The sequence below is a fragment of the Brachypodium distachyon genome, chromosome 1 (genome assembly GCF_000005505.3).
Source record: "Brachypodium distachyon strain Bd21 chromosome 1, Brachypodium_distachyon_v3.0, whole genome shotgun sequence".
NCBI classification, from domain to species: Eukaryota; Viridiplantae; Streptophyta; class Magnoliopsida; order Poales; family Poaceae; genus Brachypodium; species Brachypodium distachyon.
The window spans coordinates 32237287-32254257 of record NC_016131.3 but is presented as its reverse complement, the minus strand read 5'-3'; the positions used below and the strand labels follow the sequence as shown (position 1 = coordinate 32254257).

At 42.2% G+C, this 16971-nt stretch overlaps 2 protein-coding genes across 4 annotated transcripts; both read left to right on the top strand.

The window, feature by feature from the left end:
* Positions 1-1940: 1940 nt before the first annotated feature.
* LOC100837239 lies at positions 1941-7423 on the top strand. Of its 2 annotated transcripts, none has more exons than XM_010229237.3 (8): positions 1941-2262; positions 2832-2878; positions 3486-3616; positions 4339-4528; positions 4926-5228; positions 5334-5411; positions 5949-6428; positions 6782-7423. In XM_010229237.3, exons 1-8 carry the CDS (start codon positions 2043-2045, stop codon positions 7232-7234), a joined length of 1902 nt encoding a protein of 633 aa, XP_010227539.1. In that variant the 5' UTR covers positions 1941-2042; the 3' UTR covers positions 7235-7423. The 2 variants fall into 2 exon arrangements, with proteins under 2 accessions (XP_010227539.1, XP_003563652.1); XM_003563604.4 differs by having other exon boundaries at positions 2832-2887.
* A 3919-nt stretch (positions 7424-11342) lies between these two features.
* LOC104581519 (glucan endo-1,3-beta-glucosidase 14) lies at positions 11343-14453 on the top strand. 2 transcript variants are annotated; one of them, XM_024456191.1, is made up of 4 exons: positions 11343-12238; positions 12397-13433; positions 13505-13652; positions 14161-14453. In XM_024456191.1, exons 1-3 carry the CDS (start codon positions 12025-12027, stop codon positions 13523-13525), a joined length of 1272 nt encoding a protein of 423 aa, XP_024311959.1. In that variant the 5' UTR covers positions 11343-12024; the 3' UTR covers positions 13526-13652; positions 14161-14453. The 2 variants fall into 2 exon arrangements, with proteins under 2 accessions (XP_024311959.1, XP_010227537.1); XM_010229235.3 differs by lacking the exon at positions 13505-13652.
* Positions 14454-16971: the final 2518 nt, after the last annotated feature.

Here is a 16971-nt window from a genome sequence, read left to right as displayed (position 1 = left end):
TTAGATACGTGTAATATTTCGGCAACAATTTAGAACGGAGGAAGTAGATCCGACTCTGATCTTCTTTCATTTCTTTGGCAGAATCTGTCGCGGATCTCTCGTTCTGTGTAATCCTTCGGTTGTGTCTTGTCGGGTGATAAAGTCGAAATTTACAAATTCATGTTTGAAATTCCGCTTTTTAACTTCTGCACGGTTTTTTTTCTTCTTGTTTAGGGGTTTTTGACTTTGTTGTTTTGTTTTAGTTCTTTTTTTTAGGCCATGACTTTGGTCCTCCCGGCGTTTCTTCTAGAAAATAACATAGAGATATGGATTCGAGAAAAATCAATCAGATTTAACTTTTGACTCTTTTGTCGTTTCGGTTATTTTGTTTAGGGGCTGTTGACTTAAACTATACATGGGGTTTATAGACCTAGATAGAGATAGTATATTTTTTTTTTGAAAGATAGACATGTTTACATAAAAACTTATTGAAAAGAGTCATTCTACGGTGACACATTGGACTTGGGGAGTGGATGACGAAGGAATCGGGAAGTGAAAAAGAGTCATGTCAACATAAGTAAGATATACATTGGGAACAGAAAGAAGCGGGATCATGGCACGTATATGTTAGCAGTGAGCATCCTAAGAGAATGGCGTTTAAGTGGATATAGTTTCTACCTCTGATAATCTAGATATTTTATATTTGGTTATTCCAAGTTCTACAATCGCGTAGCAGCACTACTTCAAGATCATGCAGAAGCTATTTGTGTCTCGCCAACCATCTTGCAACAACCTTCTTCGTGCTCAAGGTTTAATATTTAACAGAAGGTTCCTCCATTTGACAAGCTATAAATCGACGGTCACTGGATGCAGCGAGAGAGAGAGAGAGAGAACGAGTTGTATAGATTGTCGAGACATGAAGGGTAACAACATAACTGCTATACAACAACACGTTATTGAATCTATACAACTTGTCTTATTTTAATGGTTGTGTATGCATAACTTCAGAAAAAAATACAAGAGATTTGTCTACTTACAAGTTATTGAAAAATTATTAAAACTATGTCAAATAGTCTTCCTGTCCTATTTTAATGGTCGTGAGATTGGTAATATACGATTTGTGTGTCACAAAGATTATGCATTGAATTCGTATTCAAGAAAATTATGATATAATTTGCATGTCATATAACCAACATATAATTGATGTAATTGATTACCAAAGTAAATTATTTAAATGTGTGAACCTCCATTATTATAAAAGAATGGAGGAAGTACTTCGATCATCTCCAAAGACTCACGATTCGCCATTGTGCCACCGCCTTTCCCTCTCGATCTGTGAACTCCTACCCCACCCGAGCTCATCTCTACAACCAACATCGTGCTGGCACATCCTCATCATTCGCGTTCTACCCCTCTCTCATGATTGTGATGGCCTTGGCGACACCCTACGGTCCTCTTCATCAACCAACAACAACATTGGTCTGGGCGAGGACAGTCGCAACGACGGTGCTGATCTGTGTGGTGACGACGACGGTCTGCACGACAGTGAGAGGAATACAATGGAGCAAGAAAATAGGAAGACAAATGTTATCCTTGGCGAGAGGAAAGTTCTGAGCTCGTCGTCGATGGAGTGAGACTCATTTTCTTGCTCATCGGTTTAAGAAACCCCGATGGGATTTGAGGCATTGCCTCATTTTGCAGAGCGAGATAGGCATTGCCTCATTTTGCAGGCAAATCATAACATAGGGTCGCAAGCAGGGTCCTGCTTAGCTGCATTGTTAGTTTTAAAATTTGACTCAAAATTTAATTTGAATATTTGAAAGTTTTTTTTAGCGGTGAATATTTGAAAGTTACCGTAAGAACGGAAGGTACGTGGGATTCTATTTGAAACCCTTTTGCCCTAACCTGCCTTTTCTATTCTGTATTTGTCAAAAAAAATTAACAAAGAGCATAGCCAACGCGAGTCCACTCCTCAGGTTCGCCCCGTCCCCCAGCCGCCGCACACAGACTCAACACGCAGACCCAACTAGAGCGAGAGACCGGCGAAGTGGGAGAGAGGGGCGATGGATGCGCGGCTGTGGCAGTCCCCGGAGGCAGCGGCCGCGGCAGCCGAGGCGGCGGAGGAGGACGCGGGCGGCGGCGCGGGGGGGCCCTCGAGGCGGCCGCCGCGCCGCGGGCTGCACCGCGCGTCGCCCTACGGGCTGGGCACCCGGCGGTGGCTCCCGAAGCTTCCGGTGGCTTCTAGAATCTTCCCCAGCGTGTCCCGCGACCACACTGCCTCCGGTACCCTCCTCTCCCCCGGTTCTATCTCCTAACTCCCCGTTAGTTTAGGGTTGTAAGCACTTCAAAATTCGTCCGATGCGATCCATTTGAGGCGATGTTTAGGTCTGACAGGTCCATATTGTTTTGAGCCATTTTATGCGGTTTGAGATAGTACGTTTCTGCTCTTCGCAACGGGCATAATGGTTGGTGCTGATTGCCAGGTCAACATGTTGTCAAACTCTGTGAGCAGAAGCCTTGTTGTAGGTACAAGGCTGCGTGCTTGCGCTGGTGTCCAATCACTATTGTAGTAAGCATAGTTTCCATAATCTTAGTTCACTATTGGGTATTAAGTTGACATATTCAATATTTTGTATGCATCAGTGAAGCAGTTTCTCAGTTGATCTGGGTATTGTAGAAGCTACCTCTGTTCATACCATCTGTATTCAGTTTTCATTTATGACGTGAACCGGAAACCTGGATTGTCTGATATGCTTGTTGGTTTATAGTGCAAAACCAGTTCCATTTTTTCTTTCCGCAAAATATGTCCAACTTTTAATGTGGACCCTCATTGCCATTTGTGATGTTTGCAGACAATGATCAAATGGATCAGTGTGAACCTATCGAAGCAACACAAGAAGTAAGCAGAGTATGTTTTATTAATGCACTAACTTGCCTACTAAATGCTAATGATTTGGTATAACTTATGGATGCTATACATATAGTGCTTCTTTCATACTTATTGATATGGTACCTATGACTTATGGAGTACTTCTTTACATTGTCTCAAATGCTATGCTGCCACAGTTAGAATTAATTGTAGATCATGTTAAGTAATGTGCAAAGGGGATTGATTGAATTAAAGCAAAAAGATGTTTCAGGGCAAATGAATCAGTAAAATATCGCATCCTGTAAGGTAGACCTTTTCTGTTCAGTTCATGGTAAAAGAATCCAATATTAAAATTTTGCTTCTCCATCTGTCTAGATCGTTAGAAAATAGACCAATTTACATTTCCACCATCAGGTTAATGTTCTAATTGGTTAATCCTCAAGTGCATATACTGGTGGAACTAAAAGATGATAAACATATTTCAAGTTTGAGCTGATGTAGCTTGAGAACTACAAAGTCAACTATTTGTATTTACTCTGTTAGCATTGCCACTAACTAGTATTACATTCGACTTACAATCAAGATGTATCTATTGGTGACTTTGTATGACCTCCTATCTATCTACCTTAAACTGCAGAGTGAGTCTGCGGAGCCAAATACCAATTCTACAGCCAATGCAGTGGAGTCACTTGGCATGTACATAAATCCAAATGATGACAGTGTACTCGCTAAGATTGAGAAGATTATCAAACAGAAGCATTTTTCTAGGCAAGTTTCCTTGGGGACTCTTAGACCTTTGTGCAGTCTGATTTAATTCAAATTTTCAAATGGTGTTTGCTGATTGCTGGAACCTTTCATAAGTCTCAGAATGTAGGAAACCAAAATCATATTTCCTTTCTGATGCAGAACAAAATACTCACTTATAGTCATAAGATAGAAAAAACAATGAAAACATGAATCAGAAACTCAGAGCCATGCTAATTCGCGACGGGCAGTTTGCACGTGACTTTAAAATTGAGAAAATAAAATAAGGATAGGGACCAGTCCTAAAAAACTCAGTTCTCACAATGAACCTGATATATGAAATGTTCGGATAATTGATTATGACCGATAAAAGTTTAATCCACAACTTGTGTAATGGATTAATGTTTGGGTAATTGACCCAACCTTTAAGATTGCCGTCAGAACAATAAATATTTATTCATTTTCAATATTACTATAATCTTCCTCATCATAATCTTGTGGCTGGAAGAGGGTTACATCAATGGATGTTCCACACACTATTTTTTCTTCTAAGGATTTTTTAACTGGAGAAAACACACATTGATTGGAAAAATATCTGTTTCTTACTCTCTTGAGCTATCCATGAGCTTCATATCTACGCATCAGTTGGTTATCTAGTGTTTTCCTTAATTCTTATTGACCAAGTTTTGCTTCTGTTCACGGAAATTTTAAATCTTAGCTAAATGTAAACCTTTTCGATCCTACAGGGATGAAACAGAACGCTTAATAGAGATCATGCGTTCGAGGACTCCTGATCTTTATGACGAAGATCAGATAGCTCCAAAGTCTTCTGCAAAAGTTGTTGATGCTACACCATTTCGAAACAAATTGTTGACGCCTGCAAAACCAGTTGATCTTCAATCGACTCAGGGCACAGATGTCTTTACACAGTCAAATGTAAGATCATTTGTATCTCTGCAACTTCATCTCCTAATCATTTCTTTTCAAATGTTGTTCTTAAACATATGCCAAGGCTATTATCACTGTTATCCTTTATTTCTATGGGATGTGAATTACAGGTCTATGGGATGTGAATTACAGGTCCAGCGATATGCTTATGAAATTTAAATATGCATGCATGTGTATAATAGTTTCCTGAATTATGCTGCAAGTGTGAAAGTTGTTGTAATTTTATTCAACTGCAAGACAGTATCGGTTTCTTTATGCGCAACAGCAGTGCTACAGTGGGAAGGAGCAAACTTTATGCACATTGTTTAAGAAACACCAGATTATATCTCGCTTCCCTGCAATATCTCCTGTTGTCTGAACTCATGCTTTTCATTTCACTTTCTAGGTGCATGACGTTACTTCTTCACCCATTGAACTTGCAAAAGCTTATATGGAAGCCCAGACCTCGGCAACTGTACATGAGTCCCAAAAGAGAAAATTTAGAGCGTTGAGTCATGGAGTTGATATTGAGAATTCAGCATCAAAAATATTCCCTAAAGTAGCTGTGGACTCTCCTGTACGCTGGCCAGGTTCAGTTGTCAGAGATTATCCACACTATCTTACACCACAAAGTAATAAAGGAAGGACTCTTCCTCCGGCTTCCTCACGCTCACCTTATACTGGCTCAGTCTTCCGAAGATCTGTCAAGGTCTATGCCTACTTAAAAATGATTTTCATGTGATCTCTGGCATGTGTCTCATTAGAACATTTTCAGGGCTATAATTATGTCTTTTTGTCTTGTATGTGATTACAGAAAACAGGACATCTCGATACCTACAATAACTCCTCTGGACGGTCACAAATTTCAACACCTTTTCCTGTTGGAAGTAAGGTATGGTTTTGTCACTACAGTATGACTTCCTCTTTTGCTTCATAAGTTTGTTAGTACTCACTACTCAGGTTTGAGGAATATGCACATCCAGGGTGGATTGGTCCTACATTTTTGTAGCTGGGCATGGCATTTTTTATATCTTGTGTGGTCATTATAGCCATGCGCAATGGGAGGGCCTACCGACTCAATTCATTAATCAAAGAAGAAATCTAGGATGGAGTCAGGATCATATGTTCCTAGATATAAAAGCTTGAAATCTGAGTAGATGTACGTTCCTGTAGTTCATGCAGTAGACCCTCAAAAGCTTGAAATCTGAGTAGATGTACGTTCCTGTAGTTCATGCAGTAGACCCTCAAAAGCTTTAACTGTGTTTCACAACTGAAAGCAAGATAAAGCATTGTCTCTATCTTTAGAACTTACAGTGCTGATAGCTGAGGTCTCAACTCATTAGATGTTGTGGTTATCTCTCAACTCATAATTGTCATATACATAACACATATGTACTGCATCTGTTCTCATCTCCGTTTTCAATTGTAGGCAATGATGGAGGATAAAATGGCATCAACTGGTGGCATTCTTGGAATGCAACCTTCAACCTCTTCGGAAAGAGCATATGCAGAGACTGTTGGCACTACTACCTTCTTTCCCAGTGATGGTTCTGCTGCTATGAAGAATCTTGCGTTCAGCCTGGAAGGATATCATGGCAAAGGCACCATAGGAAGTGGCTCAACTCTTGGGCGTATGTCCGAGGTAGACAATATCTCAAAACGTGCTGCTGTATCTGTTCATCCCAAGTCAAGCCAAACAGCTCACAAAATTCTCCAGCATCTCGAGAGAACAATTCCTTCCCCTACAACAAAGCCACTAGAGCTAAGGCAGACTGCGAAGAGAACTGGTCCTTCTGTTGTCATCAGCAGCCAGTACAAAGTGCCTGATTCTATCACTAGTAATGGTCTTAGACAGAGCAGCATCAATGAGTGTGGTAGTGGTTACCAGGCAGTTTCAGATGCAAAGAAGGTATGTTTCTCTTTGATTTTTCTAGCATAATAACCTGATACAGTTGCTATTATTAAATGTGCATCTACCGAGTTTGCAATTGGGGATTCATATTTATCCAGTCAATGATTATTTAAACCTGAGGTTGAAAAACACTGAAAGATTCATGGTAGTGCAATGCTGATAATGGTTTTCTTGCAACATTTTCTTCTGATTTCAGATTACTCATTTAATTTAGTTCTGCTGTATTGCTAGTACTTGTTTCTTGTTAGTCCTTCAGTACTGATTGGATTTAGTATTTTATTTAGCATATGCTTGGTATCAGCAACCGATGAACAATTATTCACTCCGTTGGTGTGTTTATTATTGTTTAGGTTCAGGAACCTCCAAGCAGCTCTAAGCGTGGGGAGTCACCTCTAAAGATCCATAGCTACAGGGCCAACACAGAAATTGGTGAAATAACCAGTTCACGGGATCCTCCGAAAACTGACTTGGCACCTGCACCAGCTCCAGTGGTCTTGGATAAAAGCGCAAACAATGGCTTCATGTTCACATTTCCTGTCACCAAAACCTCTGTTTCGCCTCCAGAACCGCCTCCTACGCCTAGTTTTTCTTCACCGCCAGACAGGAGCCTGCCAGCTGATATCCAAGATATTCCCAAGTTTACCTTTGGCTCATCAAGCTCTACCGATAGACTCATTTTCTCTGTTGATTCAGCAAGCGGCTCTGCCATAGCAGATGAAACGGTTCCAATTTTCAAATTTGGGTCTGATAGAAAGCGTGAACTGTCTTTCGATGTAGCTGGCAAAGATGCAGTTTGCTTTTGAGATCTGCAATAGCTGCTCATTGAAACTAGTCATGCTTGCTATTTGCTGGGATGATTGTGTGGACATCACCATTTGTAACACACACCACATGAAAGCACGGGGGTCTCGTATGTCAGTATTGTCTATATATTCTTGGATGCTCACGAGTCTAATGCCATTTGCAAGATCCTCTCCGTGTGGTTTTCGTCATTCCTGGAGTAGTTGGGCATCGGTCAATTCGGTCTCCCTATCTCAATGGCTTCTATCTGAATTAAATTTAACAAAGGCATACCTTTTTGGTCCAAGTTATGGCTCTGATGATCTGATCAGCTCCTGCTTTTCTCCGTGGAACCGCGTGTGATCCCGCACATTTTGACGTATGACCGCATGACCATCTGGCTTGTTAACCAAAAGAAACAAGAAGGATGATGTGGTCGCCAAAGACAGGAGTAGAGTCCGAGTCATGAGAGCGACTGGCTGATGCATCTGCCTGCTGCCTTTGTGCTATGAATGGGGGAAATACAAGGACATCCATCACCAGCAAGCTATGTGTGATCGCTGCAAGCTAAGCTTTGACGCGTTGATCAGGGTAGGGCTGAGGCGAGACGAGGCGGCGTCCCCGTCGTGCCAGTTGGGGCGTCGCTGGCGTTCGTGGCCTGGAGAAAGGGGAATATTGTCCGTGCGATTATTGTTGTTGGAGTATATTTTTCCAGCCACTGCACATATGTTTAGAGCGTCGAATCATCCGATTATGGAGTCGACGGTGATGCTCAAGTCCCAACGACTAATATGTTATGCATCGCTCTGATTTGTTCTGGCCGTCGGATTCTCAGTATCCATGGGCAACGATTGTAGCTTGGATAAGGGATATGGGTCTTTGGACTAACCCTAACGGCGCGGTCATTTCTTCTTATTTAAATATCTGCACACACCGTACGAAATTTCAACTTCGAGATAGTAGCATCATGATCATGTAATGATTCCTGCACATAATTCTCCGTAGCCAGAGGACCTAAAACCCCTTTCGTCATGATCGTGTGATGAATTCCTGTACCTTTCTCCGTAACCACGGAGACAGAGGACCCCAAATTCGCTTTCTCACGCGGGCCCGGCCGGGTTTGATTGATTGATAGTACAAAGGGGGTTGAATTCCGGTGCATCCATGCTACTGCTGATTCCAACAACGTGATCCTGTCTCCGTCACACTCCGGGCCGGGCCCTACGGCGCAAACGCAAGGTCGCCATCAAGCGGCCGGCCAACCAAGGGATTTTCCTGACTGCTTACGCACATATGCCACACCGCTACAGCCAACGCTGCTCTGGTCAGCCTCAAGGCCAAGGGGGAGGGGAGGAAGAACGCGTGATACGTACTACGGAGTAGCTTTTAAGATTTTCTGTTTCAGTCCCCTGCTTCTCCCCATTTTCGTGCCACCATCTCACCAAAAGGTACTGTACTTACTTCCCAACGATACTTTTATCTTTTGATTACACAAGAATATGCACTCCGAATTTTCAAGCTATTGTAGCACGAGAAAATTGATTCTCCAAGTGTGTTGCAATTTTTTTCCTATTATTTGTTTTATGTAGACTACTCTGTATATGTTGTTTCGTAATAAAAACTGTTCCCTCGAAATGAGAACTAATCTACATCTTTCTCGCAAAAAAAAGAACTAACCTACTCCTGCATATGTTGCACAGTTTGTTGCATGCAAGCTCCAGAATTTTTCGTCTTGATTTGGGGCCTACGCCAAAAAGGTTTTATTTACATTACAATTCTAATAAGTATGGTTAACAGGAATTTAGGATACTTTCCCCATGAAAACTGAGGACAAGATCAACACTAATGTATGCTTTCATGCATCTTTGCACTTCTAACAACCTTTATGAGCCCCACAAAGGAAAACTTTGTGGGTGTATGCTTGCCACTCAAGCAAATGAACAATCGCTAGCCCTCCTCAGTCTTTTTTGGAAGAACCATCTTTCCTTTCAGCTTTCCAAACCTTAATTTTGTAGTTATTTTGTTTTGTTATCCTTGTGATAGCAGAACCGGCCCTCTCGGGTCATATGAGCACAAAATATTCTAGAAGACAATGACCAACGTGGTTCTACTTTCATGACCTGGTGGTACCATCTTTCTTGTTGGAAGGAGATCATGTCCATGCATTAAAGGAGAAGGAATAATTTATGCTGATTCTACACAAAATCTCTTCTCTTATTTTTTGTTGTTGCAAAAACAACATATGCCTTATATAGATATATAAAAATGTGAAAAATTTGATCATGAAGTTGAGTAAGAAGGTGCCTATCTTCACAACCATGTTGTAACATACATGTAGTTTTTAAGCATTGACATAGTACTATAATACAAATTTAGATCATCAATTTGTACCATAATAAATTTATAATTACAAAAGTATTTTTTAAGGTAACTCTACATATCACTAGTCCAATACAGATTTTTTACTGATAGCAAAAGTTTGCAATCTTTGACTGCACCCTTAAGGTCTGTCATTGTTCACTGCAAAAGTGCAAAAATACATGTTTTGACGAAGGAGAAAGATAAAACCTATTCAGAATTTGTATCCTTTTGTCTCAAAATGTATTTCCTTTGTTTTGTTTTGAAAAGAGTTCTCTCTTCATAATTTGAGTCAATGGGCAAGGATTCGACTGAAAAGCACTTGTTAAAAAAGGAACTTTAGGTGTGTGATGACCAACATCTTAATTAAAGCACCACCTCACCACGGGATGGCAACTATAGCAAAGTGTGCAAATAGCACAAAGTACACACACACACAAAAGATGTGATACTAGACCATAGAATTTTACTACCCTTTAGGTGATCAACACGTCATGGCATTCAACAAACCAAATCGAAAAGCTAGCCGTGGGTGACTCCTTTTTTAAAGCTAAAAAATACTACTATATAAAGACAGATATTTTTCCATCTAACTATAGTTGCAACTACAAAAGCATCACGACAGTGTTGCCACGTTGCAATCCCTTTTTTATGTTATAATACCGTTACATAAACCATAAAAAAACTATTATGAACAAACGAGTAGTATCCAACTAGCTCTGAAGGTCACAAGAGCAGGCCCCACACAATAAGGTGTTTGTTGGGCCAACTACTTTTTTTGGTAAATTTTGTTCATATCTTTTGGTTTTATTTTACTACACCTATTATTTCTAAATGTGACTGCATTTCCCCGCGTTTCGACGTACAATTTTGGTAAATAAGCACATGAGCTTCCCTCGGAACATATATTTTTCATAAGATACTACAATGTCCCGCAAAACCCCACATGTCAATTCACACATCGTATGAGACATCATATAGGACATTATGCCTGTAATTTCTTCCACATAACCGTAAACTTGTAAATAGTATACCTGATATCTCGAATCATGATTGTATGTCTCGTGAGGACAACCTTCGCAGCAATAACGTTTCAACTCACAATTTTCATCAAACGAGCAGACGAGCCTCCCTTCAAACACATGCATCGGAAAATACTATTTCAGTGCAAAATTCACATGATATCCAGATACTCACATGAGACACGATGAAGAACATTAGACCTCTCCTGATGCTTTTACCTTGGTGCAGCATGTTAGCCCTCCGCGCACAATTTCTTGTCTATTTGACACATAATTAATGAAGAGAGAAAATGAAACCGTCTGTTATGATAGGCACCGTCTCTACCGGCAGTCGAACACATAGATAATAAATCTCGTACTCGTCAAATTAGATTCACGCGACTTTAACAAAAGTAGAGCCCACTATAATAAATATTTAATCTATATAACATGCGACGATTGTATCTAAATATCTAAGATTCACTAAGAGGATGGTGTCAAGAGACAAGGCGTTGGGAGTAGCCTTATGCCAATAGTTTCTCTCACGCACCCGTAAAACTAGTAAAAATGGAATTATTTGAAGCCAAGCAAATTCACCGCAATTTTTGTGTGTAAATACTCTATATCTCAATTCTCACAGAAATTTCATATTTAGGGCAAACCAAAATGCAGAGCCAGACATATTGGAGGGTGCAACCTGCAAAATGTCTGGATACCCGCGTCCCCTAGCACTAGCAGTACCAGCCGTCCACCACCGGTCCACGACACACACGCACAGAGCACCACCACGGCACCACCCCCACCGGCACCGGTTACGTCGTCTCTTTCCGTTTCAAAAATCAACCCCCCCCCCCCCCCCCTTCCCCCAAACCCCTTTCCAAACTCATTCTCTCTTTCTCCCATCCCTCTTTCTCCCCATCTGCCGCTGCGAATCCGGAGCGGTGGAGCGCCGGGTCGGCGGCGTGATCCTCCGCCCCCTCCCGCTTCGTCGGGTCGCGAATCCAGTTCGCCCCGAACCTCTCCTCGTCTCCGTCCGCCCCGGCTTTTCCCAATCTCCTTCTCGCTAAGCAAACCCTTAACCCACCCCATCGAATCAAAGGTTAGCCAGCCAAGCCAAGAAAAGCTCACTCCCCCACTTTGCACTAGGAGTAGTAGAGCGGAGGCCGGCGCCGAGCAGCGACCAAGGTTCCTTGTTTCCTCGGACTAGGTTTCAGTAGACTTGTTGGACTGGTTGTGGTGGTTGGTGACTGCGGAAGAGCCTGGGAAGGTCCTGTGTTCTCGCGGATTTCTTCTCCGTTATTGGCAAGTCCGTCCTGCTCCCGTGCTACGGCGGCGGTGGTGGAGGTGAGGAGAAGGCAGCCAAGATTGCTCGGGGGCGCGGGGGAAGCAGCCGCCGGTCTCCGGCCTTGGAGCGGCCGCCCTGGTCCGTCTATGGAAGTTGCCTCACCGGCTCCATGCCACGGCCTGGAAGCAAATTGCGCAACGAGGCGCGGCTTGCCTGCCCTTCCGACGCTTCTGCGGGCTCTGTTGCCCGCCGTGACGGTGGTTCTTGCTCTGGACCGGGGGATTGCGGAGGGCTTGCTGCGATCATGGTGATGGGTCGGCGCCGGTGTGCTCACTGGATGGTGCCGCTCTTCTGTTGCCTCCTCCTCGCGTTCCCCTCACATGGTATTGACAGTTTTTTATTTGGTTCAATTAGCGTTGTTGCTGTGATCATCCGTGAAGTTTACATGCACTCCACTAAGCTAGACGTGCTTTTGTAATGAAATAGCCAACTTTATCAGCGATAGACTGAAAATTGATTTTTACTGCTTGCTGTTGACCAGGTCCTCGAGCCGTTGAAGCATTTGTCGGGGCATATGGGATAAACTACGGGAGAATAGCGAACAACATCCCATCTCCGGACAAGGTAGTGGCACTCCTGAGGAGTTCCAAGATAAGGAATGTTAAGATATATGATGCAGATCACAGTGTGCTTGACACATTCAAAGGGACAGGGCTAAACCTGGTCATTGCCGTCAACAACGGATTGTTGAAGGATTTTGCTGCAAACGAGAGCTCTGCGATTGACTGGCTGAAAGACAATGTGCAGCCTTATCTTCCTCAGACCCGCATTGTTGGAATCACTGTGGGGAATGAGGTGCTGGGAGGGGATCCGAGCTTGGCCGAACCCCTCATTGGAGCGGTTAAAAATGTGTACAATGGTCTCAAGAAACTGCATTTGGAAGACAAAATCGAGCTTTTCTCACCTCATTCGGAAGCTGTTTTTGCTAATTCCTATCCACCCTCTGCATGTGTTTTCAACGACAATGTCATGGTGTATATGAAACAGTTGCTGGACTTTTTTTCGCGGATAGGTTCACCTTTCTATGTCAATGCATATCCCTTTTTGGCTTACATAAGTGATCCAGAGCACATTGACATAAACTATGCTCTCTTTCAGCCCAACCCTGGAATACTTGATCCAAATACTAGTCTGCACTATGACAACATGTTTGATGCTCAGGTAGATGCAGCTTATGCTGCTCTGAAGGCCGCTGGTTATAATGACATGGAAGTCCGGGTAGCAGAAACTGGCTGGGCTTCTAGTGGAGATCAAAATGAAGTAGGGGCTTCAGTTGAGAATGCAAGGACTTACAATTTTAACCTCCGTAAGAGGCTCTTTCTGAGGAAGGGAACTCCTCTCAAGCCAAAGATACCGGTCAAAGCATACATCTTTGCGTTATTTAATGAGAACTCGAAGCCTGGACCAAGTTCTGAGAAGCACTATGGGCTGTTCAATGCGGATGGAAGGATTTCATACGATATTGGTTACTCAGGTCTATTACCTTCATCTGCACCCTCATCCTTGTTGTCGATGAAGGTAAACATTTACATCTCATCCATCTGCTCGATTCCCTGTTAGTCTTTCTTTTTATTGTATTTTCTTGTCAGATGATTATTGGGTTATATTGAAGTGAGGACTTTGCTTCAGTACTGTGCTTCCTCAATATTTATAAACTGAAAAGCGGATTGGTGGTGGAGATCAAAAGTTCAAAATTCACCAACTGTAACTCAAAATAGAAATGACACGGATTGAGCGGTAAATACTGAGATCCTCAGAAAAGTAGATAATGATGAGAATTTAACTTGGCGGCTTAAATGATTTAAATGCCAGTAGTTTTATTTCCTTTTATATATTTTGAAACGTCTTCTGTGCAGTTGGGCCATGTCAATTTTGTGCTCTAATGAATCACTACCAAAACAAAAACATCATTGATTTTGTCAATCCCTTTCTCTAAGCTACAATTTATTAGGAGTGCATAATTAATATAGCTACGGATGTTCAAATTCGTATTCTAAATTCTCTAGCCTTTTCCTTGGAAATAGCTGATGGCATTTTTTTTTATCAAACTGCCTAGAAAAGCTTTAGTGTGCTTATTACCAACGGAAACTTTCTAGAAAAGCCTTTTCCACAGAAATAGCTATGTTAGTTTGATATATTTTCCACTTTGTATTCTGATGGATTCGAGTACTATATTCTTACGTTTGTTTTCTGATACTACATCACCACCATAGAAGGTAACTGACAGTGTTATTTCTGTTTGCAGAAAATGCGAGCTGGGGACTGGATTGTACACTGTTTGGCCGCAGTTTTCTATTTCTTCTTTTAGCCTTAGTGACTTGATTATAGAATAGCACAACTTTAAGAGTACAATCAAGATCAAGAGTTAGAACGCTTGTATTGGGAAATTCACAATGGAAATTCAAATAATAGTTCCCTGCACACCTTTTTGAGTTCTTGCGTTGCTTGTTAGTTTCTTTTCATTATCTCTTTCACTCATTTACAACTGTACACTTTCTTTTGTGAAAACAAACCCTATCCCGAATTTTCACTGCATTATTTATTTTAGCATTACAAATACTGTATTTACTAATAATAATAGTCTGTAACCTAATTCTTTTTATAGTACCAAGTTCCAAGAATTTTTTTTAGCAATCAGGTTCTGATTCCTGCTTGGATACAGCAGATGCTTATTGATTTTCTTACAAGATGGTGGTGTACATCAAACTGTCAGGCTGACATGATTAACAAATCATTGTTGTTTCTTCCCTAGTAAGTAGTGTATCTCAGACATATCACATGTTGCACTCAAGGCACCTGCTGTTATAGCCGAAAGACCATAACCACTAGACTATTACACCGTAAATTATGAGATGGTACTTTCCCTAATGATGGAAACCGTGGAACTATTATACTCTGAATTTTGTGATTTGCAATGTCTTTCCAAGTGTTAAGCTATCCTGTACCATTTCGCTGAACTAGAGGAACTGCAAAAAGGTAATGGACCAGCATGGTCAAAATTGATTTGTAGTGAATCTTTTGGATGCACCAGGTAAGCATCAGTTGTTGCTGAAGCAATCATATCTTTAAACAATCTTTTCTTCTCCTCGGCTCTTTTCTTAACCATGCCTGCCTACTTCTGTAGTGGTCTGTCCTTTATGCTCTTGCTATCCTTTTTCTTGCAACTTTTGATCATTGCATAAAGAATATATCAGTGAGAAAAAGAGAAGCAAAAGTTTAGAGATATGCCTACTTTTAAAATATTCTTTTTCAACGAAGTATCGGTGAGCATTGGATCCCGCTGCATTATCATGTGATGTTGATGTCAGGTTGTCAGATTATTATTATTTTGCCTCAACGATTCTTTCTTGTACTGGTCCTGTGGCATGATAGATGCGTGTCCTTGTACTAGTACAGTACTAGTGATTAATCATTCATGTCTCTTTTAAGCGAATAAGAGAAGTAGGGCGGTGCAAGTACTTCTTTTAGGGACAGTGATTAATAGTACTTGTTTACCTTATGGTATGGTTCTGCACTCTCGATTTCTTGGAAGCTGATCTACAAGGTTAGTTCACTAAATCGTGTGAATTTTTAAAATTTGGCCTGCTTGCCGTTACTGGACAGAGGCTTACAAAAAATTCTGGTGGCCGATAATTAGCAAAAATGTTTGTTTGTTTTGTTCAAATGAATGCATGGACCGTGAAATTCAACTGAAGAAATTCGTACTCCGTAAAGGAAATAACAGTAGGCAATTTGTAATAACCAGCGTGACAAATCTCCAGCCGCACCGGAGTTATTCGCTTCATCAGTGCCACCAGAGCATCCCCGCTATCCCAAATGTTTTATTTGGGAACATGAACACTTAATGGGCATCTTTCGAACGGACAAAATGTGTTCCTAAATTTGCACCAAATTTGTGAGAGGCATGGGTTGTCCGCACGACCGGACATGTCCGACCCGGGCCCAGTCCCAGCCACACAGAAACGGACGACGCCCTTTTTCCCATTTTCTCGCTGCTATCTCTCTCTCGTCTCCCTCTCCCTGCTATCTCTCTCGCGCCATGCCCAGAGGCACCGCCCACGCAGCCGCAGTGCTTCGAGCTCCCGCCGCAGCGCCTCGGGCCGTCGCCGCCGCCGCTCAGGTCCGCCGCCGCACCACACCTGCATCCTACACCGCGGCCTCCTCCTCGCGTCCCAGGCGCCATGGACGCCGAATCCAGCAAGATACTCGTGGGCTCCGACGCGTTGGTGCGGCGCGGGGCGCAGCAGTGCAGCCACATGCTTGGGCTCTCCGCTTTGATATCTGTTCAGCGGAGTTGTGGAGTTTCCACTGGAAACAAGTGCCCCATGCTTCTGCCTCTTACGGCAAAACAAGCCTAGACTTGAGGTGTCAAGTAGCTTCTGTTCTCCATCTTGTTTCCACTGGAGCCGTTGCTGCTGTTCATGCCGTGAAGGGAGAAGGGGATGGGGAGGAGAGGGAGAAAGCAGAGGAGAAAAAGGAAAAAGTCAAAAAAAAAAGTTTTGGGTGAGAAATTTGGGAGACACCATTGCCTGAGGTGACCGGACACAGGGCGGACGTCCACTTGCTCTTCCAAACAGACAAAAAAAAGATATTTAGAGACAAAATTTGGGGTGCTCATTAGAGATGCTCTTAGGCCATCAGCAAGCTTGTCAGCTTGACCTGATACAGCGGCTTCCTCTCCCCTCCAATGCTTCTTGACCTGCAAGCTTCATACTCTCGCAGCAGTCCATGGAGATTCTGAAAGCATTCGTTGCTGAACTTCCATATGGTCCAAATAAAGAACCCAACATGACAAAATATTGGCCAACAGAATCCTTATGTGACCCCAACCAAAATCTAGCAATATTTTTAATTTTTTCTTCCAGAGAAATTAACATTGTCGTAACACTTGATACCCAGTCTTGTTAACTATAACTGAAATTCCAGAATGTGGACCGGATATAAAGATTGAACATATACAATCCAGAACTGTGCATCTTCCAAGCAATCAGCTTTATTAGCTTCTTCACCTAGTAGTACACCAGAAGCTGGAATTGCAAAGATTCAACTGCCAGCG

Excerpts from the sequence above, each read along its gene's own strand:
- LOC104581519 (XM_010229235.3), top strand. The coding sequence starts at position 12,025 with ATGCCACGGCCTGGAAGCAAATTGCGCAACGAGGCGCGGCTTGCCTGC. Across the intron at positions 12,239-12,396 it reads CCTCGCGTTCCCCTCACATG|GTCCTCGAGCCGTTGAAGCA; the intron begins GTATTGACAGTT and ends GCTGTTGACCAG. Across the intron at positions 13,434-14,160 it reads CATCCTTGTTGTCGATGAAG|AAAATGCGAGCTGGGGACTG; the intron begins GTAAACATTTAC and ends TTCTGTTTGCAG.
- LOC100837239 (XM_003563604.4), top strand. The coding sequence starts at position 2,043 with ATGGATGCGCGGCTGTGGCAGTCCCCGGAGGCAGCGGCCGCGGCAGCC. Across the intron at positions 2,263-2,831 it reads CCGCGACCACACTGCCTCCG|ACAATGATCAAATGGATCAG; the intron begins GTACCCTCCTCT and ends TGATGTTTGCAG. Across the intron at positions 4,529-4,925 it reads ATGTCTTTACACAGTCAAAT|GTGCATGACGTTACTTCTTC; the intron begins GTAAGATCATTT and ends TTCACTTTCTAG.